This window comes from Apostichopus japonicus, chromosome 20, assembly GCF_037975245.1.
Source record: "Apostichopus japonicus isolate 1M-3 chromosome 20, ASM3797524v1, whole genome shotgun sequence".
Lineage (NCBI taxonomy): Eukaryota > Metazoa > Echinodermata > Holothuroidea > Aspidochirotida > Stichopodidae > Apostichopus > Apostichopus japonicus.
This window is the reverse complement of record NC_092580.1, coordinates 35,296,205-35,321,225: the sequence shown is the minus strand read 5'-3', so window position 1 is coordinate 35,321,225 and position 25,021 is coordinate 35,296,205. Positions and strand designations below refer to the sequence as shown.

The following is a 25,021-nucleotide window of genomic DNA, read 5'->3' as shown; positions in this document are numbered from 1 at the left end:
CACAGACCCTAAGGTGAATTACTTCATTACAATAACTGACTTCAGCATCACAATAACTAATATCTTATAATGTAGACCATATGGTAAGTGTGTAATCATTCCTGTTAACATTGAGTATCAAGTTGGGTCTTATAAATTTCAAGTCGTGTAACAGTTCATTATCTGTATGAGTCAATCTTATTCATACTACCACTCACAAACAATCCTATGGTATCATACTACCAGATCTCATCTGTGTCTAATCTTCTTCATACTACCACTCACAAACAATCCTATGGTATCATACTACCAGATCTCATCTGTGTCTAATCTTCTTCATACTACCACTCACAAACAATCCTATGGTATCATACTACCATATCTCATCTGTGTCTAATCTTCTTCATACTACCACTCACAAACAATCCTATGGTATCATACTACCCGATCTCATCTGTGTCTAATCTTCTTCATACTACCACTCACAAACAATCCTATGGTATCATACTACCCGATCTCATCTGTGTCTAATCTTCTTCATACTACCACTCACAAACAATCCTATGGTATCATACTACCAGATCTCATCTGTGTCTAATCTTCTTCATACTACCACTCACAAACAATCCTATGGTATCATACTACCCGATCTCATCTGTGTCTAATCTTCTTCATACTACCACTCACAAACAATCCTATGGTATCATACTACCAGATCTCATCTGTGTCAATCTTCTTCATACTACCACTCACAAACAATCCTATGGTATCATACTACCAGATACTCTAACCATAAATAACAGTGCTCACTCTTTCATCATGTATCTTCTTCATCAATGTGAAGCTATGGTTTGTATATACTGTTCAACTTATTATTTCTTGGGACACAGGCTCTTCAGAATGTGGAGACAGAAGCAGTAGGAGAGAAGTTTGGGTTGGCAGAGTAAACAAGGTTGATAAATGAAGATAAATGATAACTTTGATCAATTTTTCCTATGAAGCACATTTTTCTGTTGTTATTATTTGTGATCAAATGTTGGTTGTGTACTTTGTAGGTTGGCTGGGGTTCATTATTTACTTTTTTCTCCTCTTTTTTCCTTTTTTTTTTACATGTCGTTTGGGGCTGTTTACTAGATAAGCCCCTTAGATAAATGGATGAATGAATGATGAAAATACATAACCCTACAGAGATTTCTTAAGCCAACATATCAATGCAGGAGTGCACAGGCAGAATTTTAAAGAAGGAAAACACCCTACCTGGTAATGTTATATGTGTCTGTAATACAATAATTATACTCTGTGCATGTTAATATTATATTTGTCAATGAAACACCAATAAAACTCCCTACATGTTAATGTTACACCTCTCTGTAATACAGCAATTATACTCTGTGTATGTTAATGTTACATTTGTCTGTGAAACAGCTATTAAAACACCCTTCCTAGTAATGTTATATGTGTCTGTAATACAGTCATTATACTCTGTGCATGTTAATGGTATATTTGTCTATGAAACACCAATAAAACTCCCTACATGCTAATGTTACACCTCTCTGTAATGCAGCAATTACACTCTGTGTATGTTAATGTTACATTTGTCTGTGAAACAGCTATTAAAACACCCTTCCTAGTAATGTTATATGTGTCTGTAATACAGTCATTATACTCTGTGCATGTTAATGGTATATTTGTCTATGAAACACCAATAAAACTCCCTACATGCTAATGTTACACCTCTCTGTAATACAGCAATTATACTCTGTGTATGTTAATGTTACATTTGTCTGTGAAACAGCTATTAAAACACCCTTCCTAGTAATGTAATATGTGTCTGTAATACAGTCATTATACTCTGTGCATGTTAATGGTATATTTGTCAATGAAACACCAATAAAACTCCCTACATGTTAATGTTACACCTCTCTGTAATACAGCAATTACACTCTGTGTATGTTAATGTTACATTTGTCTGTGAAACAGCTATTAAAACACCCTTCCTAGTAATGTTATATGTGTCTGTAATACAATAATTATACTCTGTGCATGTTAATGGTATATTTGTCTATGAAACACCAATAAAACTCCCTACATGCTAATGTTACACCTCTCTGTAATACAGCAATTATACTCTGTGTATGTTAATGTTACATTTGTCTGTGAAACAGCTATTAAAACACCCTTCCTGGTAATGTTATATGTGTCTGTAATACAATAATTATACTCTGTGCATGTTAATGGTATATTTGTCTATGAAACACCAATAAAACTCCCTACATGCTAATGTTACACCTCTCTGTAATACAGCAATTATACTCTGTGTATGTTAATGTTACATTTGTCTGTGAAACAGCTATTAAAACACCCTACCTGGTAATGTTATATGTGTCTGTAATACAGTCATTATACTCTGTGCATGTTAATGGTATATTTGTCTATGAAACACCAATAAAACTCCCTACATGCTAATGTTACACCTCTCTGTAATACAGCAATTATACTCTGTGTATGTTAATGTTACATTTGTCTGTGAAACAGCTATTAAAACACCCTACCTGGTAATGTTATATGTGTCTGTAATACAGTAATTATACTCTGTGCATGTTAATGGTATATTTGTCTATGAAACACCAATAAAACTCCCTACATGTTAATGTTACACCTCTCTGTAATACAGCAATTACACTCTGTGTATGTTAATGTTACATTTGTCTGTGAAACAGCTATTAAAACACCCTTCCTGGTAATGTTATATGTGTCTGTAATACAGTAATTATACTCTGTGCATGTTAATGGTATATTTGTCTATGAAACACCAATAAAACTCCCTACATGCTAATGTTACACCTCTCTGTAATACAGCAATTATACTCTGTGTATGTTAATGTTACATTTGTCTGTGAAACAGCTATTAAAACACCCTACCTGGTAATGTTATATGTGTCTGTAATACAATAATTATACTCTGTGCATGTTAATGGTATATTTGTCTATGAAACACCAATAAAACTCCCTACATGTTAATGTTACACCTCTCTGTAATACAGCAATTACACTCTGTGTATGTTAATGTTACATTTGTCTGTGAAACAGCTATTAAAACACCCTTCCTGGTAATGTTATATGTGTCTGTAATACAGTAATTATACTCTGTGCATGTTAATGGTATATTTGTCTATGAAACACCAATAAAACTCCCTACATGCTAATGTTACACCTCTCTGTAATACAGCAATTATACTCTGTGTATGTTAATGTTACATTTGTCTGTGAAACAGCTATTAAAACACCCTTCCTGGTAATGTTATATGTGTCTGTAATACAGTCATTATACTCTGTGCATGTTAATGGTATATTTGTCTATGAAACACCAATAAAACTCCCTACATGTTAATGTTACACCTCTCTGTAATACAGCAATTACACTCTGTGTATGTTAATGTTACATTTGTCTGTGAAACAGCTATTAAAACACCCTTCCTGGTAATGTTATATGTGTCTGTAATACAATAATTATACTCTGTGCATGTTAATGGTATATTTGTCAATGAAACACCAATAAAACTCCCTACATGTTAATGTTACACCTCTCTGTATAACAGCAATTATACTCTGTGTATGTTAATGTTACATTTGTCTGTGAAACAGCTATTAAAACACCCTTCCTAGTAATGTTATATGTGTCTGTAATACAGTCATTATACTCTGTGCATGTTAATGGTATATTTGTCAATGAAACACCAATAAAACTCCCTACATGTTAATGTTACACCTCTCTGTAATACAGCAGTTATACTCTGTGTATGTTAATGTTACATTTGTCTGTGAAACAGCTATTAAAACACCCTTCCTAGTAATGTTATATGTGTCTGTAATACAGTCATTATACTCTGTGCATGTCAATGGTATATTTGTCTATGAAACACCAATAAAACTCCCTACATGTTAATGTTACACCTCTCTGTAATACAGCAATTACACTCTGTGTATGTTAATGTTACATTAGACTGTGATACAGCTATTAAAACACCCTATGAAACACCAATAAAACTCCCTACATGCTAATGTTACACCTCTCTGTAATACAGCAATTACACTCTGTGTATGTTAATGTTACATTTGTCTGTGAAACAGCTATTAAAACACCCTTCCTAGTAATGTTATATGTGTCTGTAATACAGTCATTATACTCTGTGCATGTTAATGGTATATTTGTCTATGAAACACCAATAAAACTCCCTACATGCTAATGTTACACCTCTCTGTAATACAGCAATTATACTCTGTGTATGTTAATGTTACATTTGTCTGTGAAACAGCTATTAAAACACCCTACCTGGTAATGTTATATGTGTCTGTAATACAATAATTATACTCTGTGCATGTTAATGGTATATTTGTCTATGAAACACCAATAAAACTCCCTACATGTTAATGTTACACCTCTCTGTAATACAGCAATTACACTCTGTGTATGTTAATGTTACATTTGTCTGTGAAACAGCTATTAAAACACCCTTCCTGGTAATGTTATATGTGTCTGTAATACAGTAATTATACTCTGTGCATGTTAATGGTATATTTGTCTATGAAACACCAATAAAACTCCCTACATGCTAATGTTACACCTCTCTGTAATACAGCAATTATACTCTGTGTATGTTAATGTTACATTTGTCTGTGAAACAGCTATTAAAACACCCTTCCTGGTAATGTTATATGTGTCTGTAATACAGTCATTATACTCTGTGCATGTTAATGGTATATTTGTCTATGAAACACCAATAAAACTCCCTACATGTTAATGTTACACCTCTCTGTAATACAGCAATTACACTCTGTGTATGTTAATGTTACATTTGTCTGTGAAACAGCTATTAAAACACCCTTCCTGGTAATGTTATATGTGTCTGTAATACAATAATTATACTCTGTGCATGTTAATGGTATATTTGTCAATGAAACACCAATAAAACTCCCTACATGTTAATGTTACACCTCTCTGTATAACAGCAATTATACTCTGTGTATGTTAATGTTACATTTGTCTGTGAAACAGCTATTAAAACACCCTTCCTAGTAATGTTATATGTGTCTGTAATACAGTCATTATACTCTGTGCATGTTAATGGTATATTTGTCAATGAAACACCAATAAAACTCCCTACATGTTAATGTTACACCTCTCTGTAATACAGCAGTTATACTCTGTGTATGTTAATGTTACATTTGTCTGTGAAACAGCTATTAAAACACCCTTCCTAGTAATGTTATATGTGTCTGTAATACAGTCATTATACTCTGTGCATGTCAATGGTATATTTGTCTATGAAACACCAATAAAACTCCCTACATGTTAATGTTACACCTCTCTGTAATACAGCAATTACACTCTGTGTATGTTAATGTTACATTAGACTGTGATACAGCTATTAAAACACCCTATGAAACACCAATAAAACTCCCTACATGCTAATGTTACACCTCTCTGTAATACAGCAATTACACTCTGTGTATGTTAATGTTACATTTGTCTGTGAAACAGCTATTAAAACACCCTTCCTAGTAATGTTATATGTGTCTGTAATACAGTCATTATACTCTGTGCATGTTAATGGTATATTTGTCTATGAAACACCAATAAAACTCCCTACATGCTAATGTTACACCTCTCTGTAATACAGCAATTATACTCTGTGTATGTTAATGTTACATTTGTCTGTGAAACAGCTATTAAAACACCCTTCCTAGTAATGTTATATGTGTCTGTAATACAGTCATTATACTCTGTGCATGTTAATGGTATATTTGTCAATGAAACACCAATAAAACTCTCTACATGTTAATGTTACACCTCTCTGTAATACAGCAATTACACTCTGTGTATGTTAATGTTACATTTGTCTGTGAAACAGCTATTAAAACACCCTTCCTAGTAATGTTATATGTGTCTGTAATACAATAATTATACTCTGTGCATGTTAATGGTATATTTGTCTATGAAACACCAATAAAACTCCCTACATGCTAATGTTACACCTCTCTGTAATACAGCAATTATACTCTGTGTATGTTAATGTTACATTTGTCTGTGAAACAGCTATTAAAACACCCTTCCTGGTAATGTTATATGTGTCTGTAATACAGTCATTATACTCTGTGCATGTTAATGGTATATTTGTCTATGAAACACCAATAAAACTCCCTACATGCTAATGTTACACCTCTCTGTAATACAGCAATTATACTCTGTGTATGTTAATGTTACATTTGTCTGTGAAACAGCTATTAAAACACCCTTCCTGGTAATGTTATATGTGTCTGTAATACAGTAATTATACTCTGTGCATGTTAATGGTATATTTGTCAATGAAACACCAATAAAACTCCCTACATGTTAATGTTACACCTCTCTGTAATACAGCAATTACACTCTGTGTATGTTAATGTTACATTTGTCTGTGAAACAGCTATTAAAACACCCTTCCTGGTAATGTTATATGTGTCTGTAATACAGTAATTATACTCTGTGCATGTTAATGGTATATTTGTCTATGAAACACCAATAAAACTCCCTACATGCTAATGTTACACCTCTCTGTAATACAGCAATTATACTCTGTGTATGTTAATGTTACATTTGTCTGTGAAACAGCTATTAAAACACCCTACCTGGTAATGTTATATGTGTCTGTAATACAATAATTATACTCTGTGCATGTTAATGGTATATTTGTCTATGAAACACCAATAAAACTCCCTACATGTTAATGTTACACCTCTCTGTAATACAGCAATTACACTCTGTGTATGTTAATGTTACATTTGTCTGTGAAACAGCTATTAAAACACCCTTCCTGGTAATGTTATATGTGTCTGTAATACAGTCATTATACTCTGTGCATGTTAATGGTATATTTGTCTATGAAACACCAATAAAACTCCCTACATGCTAATGTTACACCTCTCTGTAATACAGCAATTATACTCTGTGTATGTTAATGTTACATTTGTCTGTGAAACAGCTATTAAAACACCCTTCCTGGTAATGTTATATGTGTCTGTAATACAGTCATTATACTCTGTGCATGTTAATGGTATATTTGTCTATGAAACACCAATAAAACTCCCTACATGTTAATGTTACACCTCTCTGTAATACAGCAATTACACTCTGTGTATGTTAATGTTACATTTGTCTGTGAAACAGCTATTAAAACACCCTTCCTGGTAATGTTATATGTGTCTGTAATACAATAATTATACTCTGTGCATGTTAATGGTATATTTGTCAATGAAACACCAATAAAACTCCCTACATGTTAATGTTACACCTCTCTGTAATACAGCAATTATACTCTGTGTATGTTAATGTTACATTTGTCTGTGAAACAGCTATTAAAACACCCTTCCTAGTAATGTTATATGTGTCTGTAATACAGTCATTATACTCTGTGCATGTTAATGGTATATTTGTCAATGAAACACCAATAAAACTCCCTACATGTTAATGTTACACCTCTCTGTAATACAGCAATTACACTCTGTGTATGTTAATGTTACATTTGTCTGTGAAACAGCTATTAAAACACCCTACCTGGTAATGTTATATGTGTCTGTAATACAGTCATTATACTATGTGCATGTTAATATTATATTTGTCTATGAAACACCAATAAAACTCCCTACATGTTAATGTTACATCTCTCTGCGATACAGCAATTACACTCTGTGTATGTTAATGTTACATTAGACTGTGATACAGCTATTAAAACACCCTACCTGGTAATGTTATATGTGTCTGTAATACAGTAATTATACTCTGTGTATGTTAATGTTACATTTGTCTGTGAAACAGCTATTAAAACACCCTACCTGGTAATGTTATATGTGTCTGTAATACAGTCATTATACTATGTGCATGTTAATATTATATTTGTCTATGAAACACCAATAAAACTCCCTACATGTTAATGTTACATCTCTCTGCGATACAGCAATTACACTCTGTGTATGTTAATGTTACACTTGTCTGTGAAACAGCTATTAAAACACCCTACCTGGTAATGTTATATGTGTCTGTAATACAATAATTATACTCTGTGCATGTTAATGGTATATTTGTCTATGAAACACCAATAAAACTCCCTACATGTTAATGTTACATCTCTCTGTAATACAGCAATTACACTCTGTGTATGTTAATTTTACATTAGACTGTGATACAGCAATTACAATGTTAAACTTGTCTGTGATACAGCAGTTAAACTCCCTACATGTTAATGTTACATTTGTTTGTGATACATCAATTAAAGTCCATACATGCTAATATTTGATCTATCTGTGCTACTGTCGATGTTATATATACATGATACAGCATTTAGGCTCCCTTAATACCTGTTCTGCTTGTTTAATGTCATTTTCGGCATGCTGATGTCTCAATGCAGTATTAGCATTTCAGTTTATCAGGTTTTCTCATATATGAGTATTCATTAAATTATTGTATTACTTTTAGTGCGTAATTGAATTAGATATATATATCTATCTATCTGTGCTACAGATTTGGATTCCCCATCGATTTAGGCTCCCTTAATACCTGTTCTGCTTGTTTAATGTCTTTTTCGGCATGCTGATGTCTCAATGCAGCAGATGTGGTCTTTTCTTGCTTCAATTGTTCTTCAAGTTGACCCTTGCTTGACTCCAAGTCAGTCACCCTTTGAGTGAGTTCACTACCCTCTCTGTTCTTCTCAGCCACTAAATCCTGTTGATGAACCATTAATCTCTAACTTCATCCATTATAAAGTGTGGCTCTCAGTAAGCTCACTGTCAATATGTATCTTACAGCAATCACCCATGTCAGCAATATTTGGATCATTTCAAAGAACCAGTGTTCTGTGTCATCATATGACATTGGCAGTCTCTGGTGCAGAAATCACAAATTCTATTATAATCAGACAAATAAATGAAATAAGGTTAAATAACCAATGTTATGAATGTGCACTTCAACCATCAAAATAACTGCATAATACAAAGATAAATTGAGTCAATTTAATTTGGTCAATCATAGTTGAGCCTAACAACCAAAAATTAAGGCAGTCTTTCCCAGTAATTATATCTGAAAGGTATAAGCTATCTAAACATTTTGAAGAGGATAGTTATTTCTTCTAATTGTTTCCATTTGCTGCCTTTCAGTCTTCACAGACTAGACCAGCCTGACATTTAAAACAATAGTACTGTAGCGGGCTTGTGTACCAAAGCATGGTGATACAACTTTACAGCATATATTATGTCAAGTGAGTTCAGAAATATTGTAGATTATCCACTTTAGTTGGATGAGTAATAATCTATGATGTCTTACTGTTGTTAATGCATAAATCAAATGACTCAAGAAAGAAACAGTGATTTCAAATGTGGTGGGTCCTAAATTATGCATCTGTTAGATATGCTGTGCATATATATGACATCACAAAGTATTGTGTTTATTTTACACTACAATGCCAAGACAAGCATCACGATGGGGCCAGACCAATGTTAGCTCTGTATATTAGATACTCATAGGCTTCATTATCCCTTAATGTTAAATTAAAGTTACTTTAAAGATGCTAGGAAAAGAAGCTACTGCTCAGTGATAATAACTTGAGACTATAAAACCTAACAACAAACATTATGCTACAAACTTACCTTCTCTTTTTGGAATTGTTGATTCAAGGTTCCAAATTCTGCAGTCAATTGCACAGAGTCAGCCTTCAGAGTTTTAACCTTTTCTTCTAAGGCATATTTTTCACTGGAAATGCTGTGAATCTAAGTACCATTCAATTTATGTAGTACAATCTTTGTATTTGCATTAACCAATGAGACAATGTGTAAGGTACCTTTATTATAGCACTTAGTGTGCACATTTTTCTTATTAGTATTGTGTTTTATACATTATATATCATAATAATTGCACACTACATTTTTGTAAGCAAAAACATATTAATATTAAATATATTGTAATAATATAGTTAACTAGGAGAAAGTTGCAGAGGGTATGAAGGCTTAAATTAATCCCAGTATTACATCCTAGATATCTTTGTTCCTTCTAAAAACCTTAAGAAATACATGCAAAGAGATGTAAACTTGTATTACAGGTCACATGGAAACACAATGTACCCCAAAAGATAAGATGCAACCTCAATCTCTGTGTAATGAATCATTAGAGCAATGCAATGAAGAAGCAGAACTTGATTGGATGCACAGTTTTACAGAGGTGTGGATACTGGTGTGTGTGTATGTGGAGTTAGTGCACAAATCTTTGGTGTTCCAATCAACTTGATTAGATGCACAGTTTTACAGAGGTGTGGATACTGGTGTGTGTGTGTATGTGGAGTTAGTGCACAAATCTTTGGTGTTCCAATCAACTTGTCCATGTCATCTGGCCTCTGAAGGAAGTTCTACTGAATCAAAACATCAGGCATCATCCTTTTATTTATACATTTACCTACAAAGAATTTTTGCAATAGATAAACAGTTTGTTAAAAATTCTTTTCTCTCTTTCATATAAAAAAAAACTCCAAATAAAACTTTTTTTTGCTAATTCACTACTTAATTTCTCAAATGATTCACAACAGAAGACAACAGAAGTAGAAAAGTACCTCTGTTTGTAATCTGCTCTTCTCTGCAACATACAGCGCTTCCCTTTCTGAGTTCTTCTGCTGCAGACTTCCCAAAGACACTGAATGATCATGTTTCATCTGAAAAAAATGTCTTGTAGCTGTTAGCTCTAGAAACCACAGTGGCATTGTTTCATGGTTATTGGTGATGAATTTGGAGCAATAGATATGTTGTCAAAGGCAATAATATCAAGTATCCTAATAATTATTGTAAGCAACTTTCTCAAGATACTGACACTGTATAAATCATAAATTACTCAATATCAACATATCATTTTGATACAAGCAAGAATGTTTTATTATATTGAAAGCAAATGGCTTTGTTAGGGAGGCATGATATTTATAGTAGCTATGGGTCAGAAGGTCACAGAAACAGCATCCATATGTATAGTAGCTATGGGTAAGGAGGTCAAGGGAACAGCATTCATATCTATAGTAGCTGTGGGTAAGGAGGTCAAGGGAACAGCATTCATATCTATAGCAGCTGTGGGTAAGGAGGTCAAGGGAACGGCATTCCTATCTATAGCAGCTGTGGGTAAGGAGGTCAAGGGAACAGCATTCATATCTATAGCAGCTGTGGGTAAGGAGGTCAAGGGAACAGCATTCATATCTATAGCAGCTGTGGGTAAGGAGGTCAAGGGAACAGCATTCCTATCTATAGTAGCTGTGGGTAAGGAGGTCACAGAAACAGCATTCCTATCTATAGTAGATGTGGGTAAGGAGGTCAAGGGAACAGCATTCATATCTATAGTAGATGTGTGTAAGGAGGTCAAGGGAACAGCATTCCTATCTATAGTAGCTGTGGGTAAGGAGGTCAAGGGAACAGCATTCATATCTATAGCAGATGTGGGTAAGGAGGTCAAGGGAACAGCATTCATATCTATAGTAGCTGTGGGTAAGGAGGTCAAGGGAACAGCATTCATATCTATAGCAGATGTGGGTAAGGAGGTCAAGGGAACAGCATTCATATCTATAGTAGCTGTGGGTAAGGAGGTCAAGGGAACAGCATTCATATCTATAGCAGCTGTGGGTAAGGAGGTCAAGGGAATAGCATTCATATCTATAGCAGCTGTGGGTAAGGAGGTCAAGGGAATAGCATTCATATCTATAGCAGCTATGGGTAAGGAGGTCGAGGGAACAGCATTCATATCTATAGTAGCTGTGGGTAAGGAGGTCAAGGGAACAACATTCATATCTATAGTAGCTGTGGGTAAGGAGGTCAAGGGAACAGCATTCATATCTATAGTAGCTGTGGGTAAGATGGTCAAGGGAACAGCATTCATATCGATAGTAGCTGTGGGTAAGGAGGTCAAGGGAACAGCATTCATATCTATAGTAGCTGTGGGTAAGGTGGTCAGTAGCATTGTTATCTAAAGTAGCTTTTGGTCAAATGAGAAGCCTTTTATCCATAACATCTATGTGGGATATGAGGTCTCTAGAGCATTATCTGATATCTGATAACCTAACTCTTGGTTAGGTCAAAACAACACGTCCTTGTAGATTCTCATGTAGAACACCCATATCAGTTATTAGTTTCATACCTTCTCATGCTCCTCCTCTAGACCTGTCAAAGTTTCCACAGTTTTGGTCAGCAACGACTGACAGTCATTAAGCTCCTTCTCCGTATTCTCTCTTAAATTTGTCTCTTCTTCATGCTTTAGCTTTGTGTCCTCCAGTAATTTCTTGTTTGCATCTAGCAAACTTTGAGTGTGTGATAAGTCAGCAAAACTCTGCATACAATAGGAAATATTACTGATATCTAGGAACTAAAAGTGAGATTTATGCAGTAGTAGCTCTACTGCGGAATTGTGTGCGGTAAGTAAGAGTAAGAGTAGGAATAACTTTATTGATCCTTAATAGAAAACTACAGTGCTCGCAAGTCAATGAAACATAAAAGAAGAAGTAGAAGTAAAACTTAAAATAAAGAAACATTTAAAAGCAGCAGGCTGTACAGAAATGGCAAGAAAAGAAACTCTTAACATTTAAACTTTATATTATGAATTTTAATAGACTGAGGAATGAAAAATAAAGGATAGCATAATAGTAACTATACAGTAGTAACACTAATAAGAATTGTTTTTACAGCAGTAACTATACTTAGAATTGCTTGTCCAGAAATAACTATACTTACAATTGTTTGTCCAGTAATAACTATACTTAGAATTGTTTGTCCAGTAAAAAGTATACTTAGAATTGTTTTTACAGCTCAGTAACTATACTTAGAATTGTTTGTACAGAAATAACTATACTTACAATTGTTTGTCCAGTAATAACTATACTTAGAATTGTTTGTCCAGTAAAAAGTATACTTAGAATTGTTTTTACAGCTCAGTAACTATACTTAGAATTGTTTGTCCAGTAATAACTATACTTAGAATTGTTTGTCCAGTAATAACTATACTTAGAATTGTTTGTCCAGTAAAAAGTATACTTAGAATTGTTTTTACAGCAGTAACTATACTTAGAATTGTTTGTACAGAAATAACTATACTTACAATTGTTTGTCCAGTAATAACTATACTTAGAATTGTTTGTCCAGTAAAAAGTATACTTAGAATTGTTTTTACAGCTCAGTAACTATACTTAGAATTGTTTGTCCAGTAAAAAGTATACTTAGAATTGTTTTTACAGCTCAGTAACTATACTTAGAATTGTTTGTCCAGTAATAACTATACTTAGAATTGTTTGTCCAGTAATAACTATACTTAGAATTGTTTGTCCAGTAAAAAGTATACTTAGAATTGTTTTTACAGCTCAGTAACTATACTTAGAATTGTTTGTCCAGTACTAACTATACTTAGAATTGTTTGTCCAGTAATAACTATACTTACAATTGTTTGTCCAGTAAAAAGTATACTTAGAATTGTTTTTACAGCTCAGTAACTATACTAGTGCTGATAGTCAACTTTTCTTTTGTAGTCGAGTAATCGCATAGCTCTTCTCGCGATTACTCGGTTACAAATATGACCTCATCATAGTCATTTTTACATTGCAGAAATAGTCAAAACAAATCTTTCTCTATGGTGCACTGTCCTTATTTGGTCTTTCGTGTCTTCACGCGTGGTGACTAAATCATGTTAAAACATCTACCTGGAAACAAAACTATGAACAAGTTTCAACCTACATTTCTTAAAATCATCCATAGTAAATCAAAAACTTTTGAATGAATCTACAAGGCTACTACAACTACAAGCACTAATAAAAGCAAAAATTGCAAAAATGGTTGTAACACCTTGTAGCGGTATTATGATCAGTATGCAAGAGTTTTCTGTAGAAGGACGTTCAACGTTCTCGACTAGGCTTTAGCCTAGCTCAAGCAGGCACATATTTTTCACATTGAAATGAAACTACACCGCAATCAACACACTCTATCAGACATCTGATAAATGTGAACATGTCTGAAGGAATGACAAATACTTTGGCAATCGTAAAAGATTAAAAAGTTACGAACTTGCGATTATGTGCAATGATTAATTATTGCTAGGACTGAATGTTGCACTTCAGAACAAGCGTATTACTGACAAGCAAATGCATGAATCTAACCGGAGCATGTGCTTGCCAATTTTTAACACAGCACAGTGCTAGTATAGCATTATGAGAACCTGTATACTTATTGCGATATTTGCTGACATTGAACTGCTTTAGTGTTGTTTTCTAGCTTAGTCTATTTTTCAAAAGCAGATTATGTGTAGTGCTAGCTTGTAGTGGAATAATCACAATTTAGGTTTTGAGAGTGATTAATCAAACTTCCAAAGTGTAATCACAACTACTGGTGATTAATCGATTACGACTATCAGCACTAAACTATACTTAGAATTGTTTGTCCAGTAATAACTATACTTAGAATTGTGTATACAGCAGTAACTCTACTTAGTATTGTTTGTACAGCAGTAAGTCTACTTTGATTTGTTTATACAGTAGTAACTCTACTTAGAATTGTTTTTTACAGCAGAAACTATACTTACAACTGTTTGTCCAGTAATAACTATACTTTAGAGTTGTTTGTCCAGTAATATCTATAATTTGAATTGTTTATAATGTAGCAACTCTAGTTAGAAATGTTTTTACAGTAGTTAACTCTACTTAGAATTGTTCATGCAGCAGTAACTCTACTTTGATTTCTTTATACAGTAGTAACACTACTTAGAATTGTTTTTACAGCAGTGACTATACTTAGAATTGTTTGTCCAGTACTAACTATACTTAGAATTGTTTGTCCAGTAATAACTATACTTATAACTGTTTGTCCAGTACTATACTTAGAATTGTTTATACAGTAGTAACTATACTTAGAATTGTTTGTACAGCAGTAAGTCTACTTAGTATTGTTTGTACAGCAGTAAGTCTACTTTGAACTGTTTGTCCAGTCATACCTATTCTTAGAATTGTTTATACAGTAGTAACACTAGTTAGAATTGTTTATACAGCAGTTACTCTACTTAGAATTGTTTGTACAGTAATAACTATACTTAGAATTGTTTGTCCAGTAATAACTTTACTTAGAATTGTTAATACAGCAGTAACTCTATCTGGAACTATTTGTTCAGCAGTAAGTCTACTTTTGATTTGTTTATATACAGTAATAACTATACTTAGAATTGTTCATCCTACTAACTCTACTTAGAATTGTTTGTACAGCAGTGACTCTCTTTGATTTCTTTATACAATAAAAACACTACTTAGAATTGTTTTTACAGCAGTAACTCTAATTTGATTTCTTTATACAATAAAAACACTACTTAGAAATGTTTCTACAGCAGTAACTACACTTAGAATGGTTTGTCAAGTAATAACTATACTTAGAATTGTTAGTAACTCTACTTAGAATTGTTTATACAGCAGAAACTATACTTTCATTTCTTTATAGAGAATTGTTTATACAGCAGTTACTCTACTTAGAATTGTTTGTCCAGTAATAACTATACTTATATTTGTTAGTCCACTAATCACTATACTAAGAATTGTTTACACACTTAGTACTCTACTTAGAATTGTTTGTCCAGTAATAACTTTACTTAGAATTGTTTGCACATTAATAACTGTACTTAGAATTGTATATAAAGCAGTACCTCTACTTAGAATTGTTTGTTCAGTAGTAACTCTACTTAGAATTGTTTGTACAGCAGTAACTCTACTTAGAATTGTTTGTACAGCAGTAACTCTACTAAGAATTGTTTTATCGCAGTAACTCTACTTAGCCTTATGTGTGCAGTAGTAACTCTGCTGAAGGTGACAATATTATGGGAATGCCACATCAGAATTTGACATGATACTATTTGCTTTTTTATCAAAGGAAAACACACTGTACACACAAGTTTCAGTTAATTTCTAATAGTAGCAACCTTTGAAGAATCTTCAAAACACATTTCTTATGTTTTTGTGGGTTCTACTTACTGCTAGTAATCTTTAAAATCTAGTGTGAAACTAATAAGAAGTGTTAAACCAATTTAAAAATCGCAACTTAACACTGACAATCTCATTCACTTCAACCAGTGATTTATCTTAATAATTCACTGCTGCATGACCTTTACACTTATTCATTGTATTTTTGAGAAGACATAATGCTCCTCTTGATTTTCTAAAATTTCCATAACTCATTTGAATCTCATCATTCATAAACACCATTGTTGTTTAAGTTAAATTCTGTACATACCGTGTCAAATTTGTCCTTCAAATCCTTTACTTCTTGAGATTTTGTAGATAATTCACACTGTAACCGTTGAATCTGGCCATCAAATTCAGCTTTCTGTGTTGTCTTACTCATCTCTAATGTTGACAGCAAATTGTCCTACAAAAGAAAATTAGTTTGAGTGACATTTCATACACATAAATCTATCCAGTATGATACAACACTGTAAGCAAACCAACACATGGCACACTTCCAAATCCACTACAGCTGCACGATAGCAACAAAGTATATTTATTATCTACAACACTGTAAAGCAGCAATGATAGTATGGTTGAGTAGCTACAACTCTGTTTTAAAGTAAGTTTGAACAAATCCAATACTGCTACATCCATTACACTTCCAAGAAAGCAACAATGTAAGTGTGATTGAGTAGCTGCAACACTGTATTAAAGTTAGCTTGAATATATCCCATACTGCTGCATCCATTACACTTCCACAATAGCAACAATGTTAGTATGATTGATTAGCTGCAACACTGTATTAAAGTTAACTTGAACATATCTCATACTGCTGCACATTACACTTCCACAATAGCAACAATGTAAGGTCTAGTAGCTGGTCTGGTGTGGCTATTGTTCACAGGTGCTGTTTATATACAGCAGAAAGCTACAAAACTGAAAGAAAGCTTCCATCCTTTACACCTGCACAAAAGCAACAATGTAAGTCTGTCTTAGTAACTACAACACAATATTAAAAGAAGCTGGAACATATCCCATACTGCTTCATCCACTACACCTGCATTACAGTGACAATGTAAGTATGTTTAGTTGCTACAATCACTGTAAGTATTAAGCTAGCACATATCCCATACTGATTCATCCACTACTACTGCACAAAAACAATGTTTGTATTTCTTAGTAGCTAAGAATAATACATGTATTAAAGTAAGCTTGTACAAATCACAAACTGCTGAATGGATTACACCTGCATTACAGTGACAATGTAAGTATGTTTAGTTGCTACAATCACTGTAAGTATTAAGCTAGCACATATCCCATACTGATTCATCCACCAGTACTGCACAAAACAATGTTTGTATTTCTTAGTAGTTAAGAATAATACATGTATTAAAGTAAGCTTGCACATATCACAAACTGCTGAATGGATTACACCTGCATTACAGTGCCAATAAAAGTATGTTTAGTTGCTACAATCACTGAAGGTATTGCTGGCACATATCCCATACTGATTCATCCACTACTACTGCACAAAAACAATGTTTGTATTTCTTAGTAGTTAAGAATAATACATGTATTAAAGTAAGCTTGCACATATCACAAACTGCTGAATGGATTACACCTGCATTACAGTGCCAATAAAAGTATGTTTAGTTGCTACAATCACTGAAGGTATTGCTGGCACATATCCCATACTGCTTCAGCCACTACTACTGCTCAACAACAATGTTTGTATTTCTTAGTATTTAAGAATAATACATGTATTAAAGTAGGCTTGCACAGATCACAAACTGCTGAATGGATTACACCTGCATTATAGCAACAATGTAAGTATGTTTAGTTGCTACAATCACTGTAAGTATTAAGCTAGCACATATCCCATACTGATTCAGCCACTACTACTGCTCAGCAACAATGTTTGTATTTCTTAGTAGTTAAGAATAATACATGTATTAAAGTAAGCTTGCACATATCACAAACTGCTGAATGGATTACACCTGCATTACAGTGACAATGTAAGTATGTTTAGTTGCTACAATCACTGTAAGTATTAAGCTAGCACATATCCCATACTGATTCATCCACTACTACTGCACAAAAACAATGTTTGTATTTCTTAGTAGTTAAGAATAATACATGTATTAAAGTAAGCTTGCACATATCACAAACTGCTGAATGGATTACACCTGCATTACAGTGCCAATAAAAGTATGTTTAGTTGCTACAATCACTGAAGGTATTGCTGGCACATATCCCATACTGATTCATCCACTACTACTGCACAAAAACAATGTTTGTATTTCTTAGTAGTTAAGAATAATACATGTATTAAAGTAAGCTTGCACATATCACAAACTGCTGAATGGATTACACCTGCATTACAGTGCCAATAAAAGTATGTTTAGTTGCTACAATCACTGAAGGTATTGCTGGCACATATCCCATACTGCTTCAGCCACTACTACTGCTCAACAACAATGTTTGTATTTCTTAGTATTTAAGAATAATACATGTATTAAAGTAGGCTTGCACAGATCACAAACTGCTGAATGGATTACACCTGCATTACAGCAACAATGTAAGTATGTTTAGTTGCTACAATCACTGTAAGTATTAAGCTAGCACATATCCCATACTGATTCAGCCACTACTACTGCTCAACAACAATGTTTGTATTTCTTAGTAGTTAAGAATAATACATGTATTAAAGTAAGCTTGCACATATCACAAACTGCTGAATGGATTACACCTGCATTACAGTGACAATGTAAGTATGTTTAGTTGCTACAATCACTGTAAGTATTAAGCTAGCACATATCCCATACTGATTCATCCACTTGTCCTGAGAACAGCCAAAATTGTATCTAATTTTATCAATTTTACAACACTGTATGTGAGCTAGAGCATCAATAATTCTATGTTAAACAGATCAGGAATTTGCCTATTAAACCCAAAGTTTGAAAATATCTGTGCCAGTGCTTATTCTACTTTTGGTTTTTATATCCCTCCAAAATCCAAGTACGAAATGTTTAATGGTTACATTTGGCAATGCAATGTTTGTTTTCTAGGTTTCAAATGTATTCATTGATATCTGTAAAAGAAGTACAAAGAAGGAGTATAACCTACCTTCAATAAACTACATACTTTTGACAAACTACTCTCAAAACTGACCGATCACTGCCTGTGCAATTCAAATTAAATTTGTACAAGGGTAGACAAATTACAGAAGCAATTTGAAACTGTTGACAGAAATTTCAGCTATGAAGAAGAGAAGACATTACCCAGACTTACAAACAAGACTTTTGGTGGGAATGTATTATAGCAGGCCTACAATGCTCTGTTGGATGTCCCTTGGTCTACAAGATTCTCATAGTTGCATACATGTACTGTCATGTAATATTATGGAACATAGTTATATTAGATGCATCCCAGGTAACATGTCTATTCATCTGTTCAAATATATAAAAAGTTAACAAATTGTTTTCACGATGACCTACATTTAGTCCTAGAGCAATGAGATTTTAGCATGCAAGTGTTCATTTCTAGACAACATGTGTTTACTTTGATAGGGTACACATAGGTGTTGCTTACCTGGAAATGAGTTGGTTGCACTGTCTTTTGATTGGCTCTTTGGAGCAAGGTACTAAAAAATACCATATTTTTCTTTAAAGTTACGGTCATATAACTTTACCACTTGATTTTATCTTTTATTTTACTATCATCATCCATTCAGCCTTAATTTGTAAGAGAATAAATCAACTGAAACTTTCTTTATTTGTTTATTTATAGTGATCAGCTATTTGTGTATTCATAGACTTTCTAGTCTCTTAGGGTTAGGGATAAGGGCTAAACCTAACACTTAATCAACCCCCAGGGCAAGATCCACCAACACTACTATCTATTCAAAATTACCAGGAGCCCATCCTGTAATCACAATATTACCTTGGTCTACAAGACTCTTGTACAATTACCTTGGTCTGCAAGAACCTCGCATATACCAATGGGAATCTTGCATAAGATATAACTAGGTATATAAGACTCTTGTACATGTACCTTGGTCTGCAAGAACCTCCCATAATATATACCAATGAGTATCTTGCATAACTAGGTATCTAAGACTCTCCAGATGTACCTAGGTCTGAGAGAACCTCCCATAATATATACCAATGGGGCTCTTGCACAAGATATAACTAGGTCTATAAGACTCTCCATATGTACCTTGGTCTACAAGAACCTTGCATAATATATACCAATGGGACTATTGCATAAGATATAACTAGGTCTATAAGACTCTTGTACATGTACCTTGGTCTGCAAGAACCTGTATAATGTATACCAATGGGACTATTGCATAAGATATAACTAGGTCTTTAAGACTCTCCATATGTACCTTGGTCTACAAGAACCTTGCATAATATATACCAATGGGCCTATCGCATAAGATATAACTAGGTTTAGAACTGAGATCTGAGACCTAATGTTAGCCTTGAGACACACTGGTTAATCACCTGTATTTCTTTCATGTGTATGATCCAACTCAAGTTTGCAACCTGTTACTCACATTTACTACCAAAGAAAACGCTCTACAGCTATTTACAATTGTGCTTTACATATATCTTCAGTTTGCATAACATGCAGTGACTACTGCATGGGCACACAAATGTTGCAGTTTGGAAAACTATTGAAGTACAATGTTACAGGTGACATAAACACACAGATATTTGTATCTTTCATGTCTTACTTTATTCTTGATGTCTGTCTTGAGTAGTGCACAGTCATGTTGAGATGATAGCAGAGAATCTTGAAGTGTTTGTTTCTCTCCCTCCAAAGAAGATGCTTTTGTTTGAGCCTCAGAAAGATCATTGGATGTCTTAAGTAGTGAACAGAAAAGAAAGCAAACATTTACATGAGACATGAGAAGAATGTAGTCTAACAATTCAATATAGTACACTACAGTTTCCAAATTAGCAAATCAATAATGCCTTTTGCTTCAAACTCAATCTGTTTAACATATGTGAAATTAAAACATGGTTGACACATATAGGAAAAATGGTGTATAATAAGCAACCAGACAAATTAACAGCAAAGAAAGGTCGAAAAATGTCAAAAGCCAAAGAAAACCTCCTAACATTGTTACAGGCAATTGCCACCTCTGAACAACAGAGAAACAGAAATAAAAGGTTTCTGTGTGCCACCCCTGACATGACTTAACGTTATTTTGGTGAAAGAGAAGAGAGAACGAGTTCTTTATGCCAGCTAACAATGTTTGTTTCAACTTTGAGGAAGACAAGTAGGAGGTATTGTTTGCAATACCAGAAAAAACTGTGCTTTCAATTTTGTGAAAGACAAGATAGGAGGGATTGTTTGGGGCAACCCAGCTAGACTGTGCTTCTAGTTTTGTGAAAGAGAAGTTAGAAGGGTTTATTGTGCAGGTAACAAGAGTTTTGCTGTAGATTTGAGAATCCCCAGATAATATAAATTCTTTCAGCTTCAGAATATCATGGCAACTTCCATTGTTACGTGAATGACATCTTAACTTGCAGGAGATACTCTTGGTAATAAATGCACATCAAGATGGCAGCTTGCATTCTGGATTTGGTATTATATAAATCATATAGACTATACTAGCTGTTGAAAGTAAAAGTACCTGCTGAAGGTGCTCCTGTAACCGCTCTGCATCTCTTTGCTTATCCTCCAGGGCATTCTTTGAAGTTCTGAGGTGACTTTCAAGATCAGCTCTCTGAGCTGCTAGTGTAGCTTCTTGTCTACTCAGAAGGTCAACCTTTAACAAACAGACAAATAAATAAAAAAGTTGAGAATCAAATTTCTTAATAAAGGTTCACTGATGAGCAATTGTTTCATAAATAATATCCAAACATTTTAAGCACAGTGAATAATAAACAGCTATGCATTGAATGAATTAGACAATGATTCAGATATTAGTTGGGATGAAACAGATGATTTTTAAGGTAATGATTCAGTTTGTAATTTGAATGATGTTTAAGGTGATGATTCAGCAAACGTTCAATGTGATGATCCACTTTTTTACTGGGATGATTCAGATTTTGTACTGGATCATTGGATGCTGTTTAAGGTGATGATTCAGATGTTTAAATAATGATTCAGATCTTAAATTGATGATTAAGGTTATTGTTCAGCTGATGTTTCAAGTAATGATTCAGATTTTTAATTGGATCATTGGATGCTGTTTAAGGTGATGATTCAGATGTTAAAAAATGATTCAGATCTTAAATTGATGATTAAGGTTATTGTTCAGCTGATGTTTCAAGTAATTATGATTAATATTTTGAATTGGATCATTGGATGCTGTTTAAGGTGATGATTCAGTTGTTTAAATAATGATTCAGATTTTTACTTGGATGATTAACATTATGAATCAGATGATGATTCAGATGTTTAAATTGATTATTAATATTTTGAATTGGATCATTGGATATTGTTTAAGGTGATGATTCAGATGATGCTTAAATAATGATTCAGATTTTTAACTTGGATGGTTAAGGGTATTTTCAACTGATGTTTAAAGTGATGATTAATATTTTGAATTGGATCATTGGATGCTGTTTAAGGTGATGATTCAGATGTTTAAATAATGATTCAGATCTTAAATTGATGATTAAGGTTATTGTTCAGCTGATGTTTCAAGTAATGATTCAGATTTTTAATTGGATCATTGGATGCTGTTTAAGGTAATGATTCAGATGTTTAAATAATGATTCAGATCTTAAATTGATGATTAAGGTTATTGTTCAGCTGATGTTTCAAGTAATTATGATTAATATTTTGAATTGGATCATTGGATGCTGTTTAAGGTGATGATTCAGATGATGCTTAAATAATGATTCAGATTTTAACTTGGATGGTTAAGGGTATTTTTCAGCTGATGTTTAAAGTGATGATTAATATTTTGAATTTGATCATTGGATGATGTTTAAGGTAAAGAATCAGATGATGTTTAAGGTGATGATAAGGATATTTCAGCATTGACGAAAAATACAATTTTATTTGTGAGTATTCTAGTTTAATTTCCTTTTATATATCTGCAAAATAAAGACAATCCAGTGTTGGGAAAAGGCTGTCAAAAAATCCTTAACTTGTCGAGTTTCTATAACAAGAGCATCAATGACGCAGTATCTCAATACTGGAAGTTTTAATTTCGAATCCTAATTTCAAATCTTTGCTCTGTCTCTACAATTATCAATATCAATCATGGTACAACAAATATATAACTTGCATTTTTGCTACTTTGCCACGAATAGTCTCTGCAGGTTACACTTTATCCTGCTAGTGTTGCCTTTAGCGCTCATTGCCTGTTTGTCGAAAGAACAACGTTGCAAAGTTTAGTAATGTCATAGAATATTTAAGAACTTGTTTTTCATGTGGTATCCTTCATCTTGGGTCAGTCTCTGTTGGACTTTTTGGTCATATAGTTTGACGTCAATGACAACGGCCAAATTAGAAGAGGCGAACAACTCGACCATATTCTTGATGCCCGCCTTGAGAGCTAGGCCTATCGACCTACTGTATGTTACTGTAGACTGTAGTGGTGACTACCTGTACCATCAAAACTGTGTCCACTTCCAAGTATCAAAACAACCCACGTTTTTCCATCTCAATTTTTCTGACATGAAGATTTCATGGATTTATGACTTGAAAAAAATAATGTAAAAGAAGATTACAAGTTTTTATTTGAAAGTGATGGGTGGCCTCCTCCTCCCCTAATAGCCACCTCAGTTCCTCTCCATTTTGTTATTTTATTTTAATTCTTTGTACATTTGATGTCAAACATCACAGGTTCAAAAGAAAGCTAACGTACTTCTTATAACCTTATACATCTTATATCCTTATAAATAAGTCATAACCTTAGACAATTTTTATAGTCTTATAAAAGTTGTGATGCTATGGCCGGCTTCTCTTTTACACTTACCCATCAAACAAACTTACCCTGGTCCTTCCTAGGAAAGCTGTCTGAACACCAGTACAATGCTAATGTGGCTATCACTGAAAGCCTAATACAGTAATAGGCCTATATATATTTTTTAAATGCACTAGGCCTAGGCCTAAGTAGCCTTCAGAAGTACAACAATGTGTAAACGTAATAATACAAAAATACATGAAGGGCAATCAAACAAACTTATCATGGCCCTTGCTCTGAAAATGTGTATTTAATTAGCATGCAATACACTACACCTCGCGTACCTAACTACAGTACAGAAAATTGGTCGCGAGGGTAGCCATTTTCGTATATCTAACATGTAGCTGTCATGAGTCATAGCCAATCTGCTACAAACCAGACTTGGAGGCGGGGCTTAATCATCAAAAACGGACCTTTTTACTAAAAGTAGGGGCGGCAGCTCAGTGTTGTTTTAAGAAAGAAAAATCATTTAAACATCAACTAAAGCAAATAAAAGCCATCAAATGTCATATACAGCTAGTAAAATTCTTATTCATACCTACCTGTAAACAACAAATGAAAGTTTAAAATGTTAATAAAATATATAATACATAGGACCCTATCTTAGACGATACCACTGTTGAAAGACAATTCTATTCTCTTTCATAATACATAAAACCGCAGATAACAAGCCAATCGCTGAGAAGTAATATGTCACGTGCCCATAATAAACCATAGACATCGAATCATAATTAACAAATGAGCAGGGAAACGTGTGCAAAAGTTCCCTACAAACAAGTTTTGGAGCGTGTGCAAAAAAGGTCTGCAAACTGTGTTTCAGCCCGATTTGGACATAAATCGGTGAAAAAGTCATAGAATGAGATACAATTCTGGAATAAAAAATAGTAACTTTTGTTGGTCTATATGATATATTCTTGCTCTGGAAATTCCAGAGAAAAAGAACTTTGTATGAAGACGCTGAAAATGTTTTAAGAGAAGAGAGAGTCCCACTTACTGTTACAATATCTCTATACATGTAATGTATTGAGATAAAAACAATTGGGCTTTCGCAAAAAGCGGTATGATGATCATGTGATCAACAGTGACCTGT

The 25,021-nt window shown here is 33.6% G+C and overlaps 1 protein-coding gene across 2 annotated transcripts in view; it reads right to left on the bottom strand.

Annotated features, from left to right (window-relative positions):
* The window catches only part of LOC139960861 (uncharacterized), a 165,069-nt gene that overhangs the window by 43,350 nt on the left and 96,698 nt on the right, over positions 1–25,021 (bottom strand). For both annotated transcript variants that reach the window (XM_071959499.1, XM_071959500.1), the window contains exons 22-28: positions 21,643–21,777; positions 20,737–20,865; positions 16,282–16,416; positions 12,170–12,358; positions 10,611–10,709; positions 9,658–9,777; positions 8,573–8,737 (exon numbers count right to left, since the gene is read on the bottom strand). In XM_071959499.1, coding sequence (XP_071815600.1) covers positions 8,573–8,737; positions 9,658–9,777; positions 10,611–10,709; positions 12,170–12,358; positions 16,282–16,416; positions 20,737–20,865; positions 21,643–21,777 — 972 coding nt within the window. The remainder of the gene's footprint in view (positions 1–8,572; positions 8,738–9,657; positions 9,778–10,610; positions 10,710–12,169; positions 12,359–16,281; positions 16,417–20,736; positions 20,866–21,642; positions 21,778–25,021) is intronic.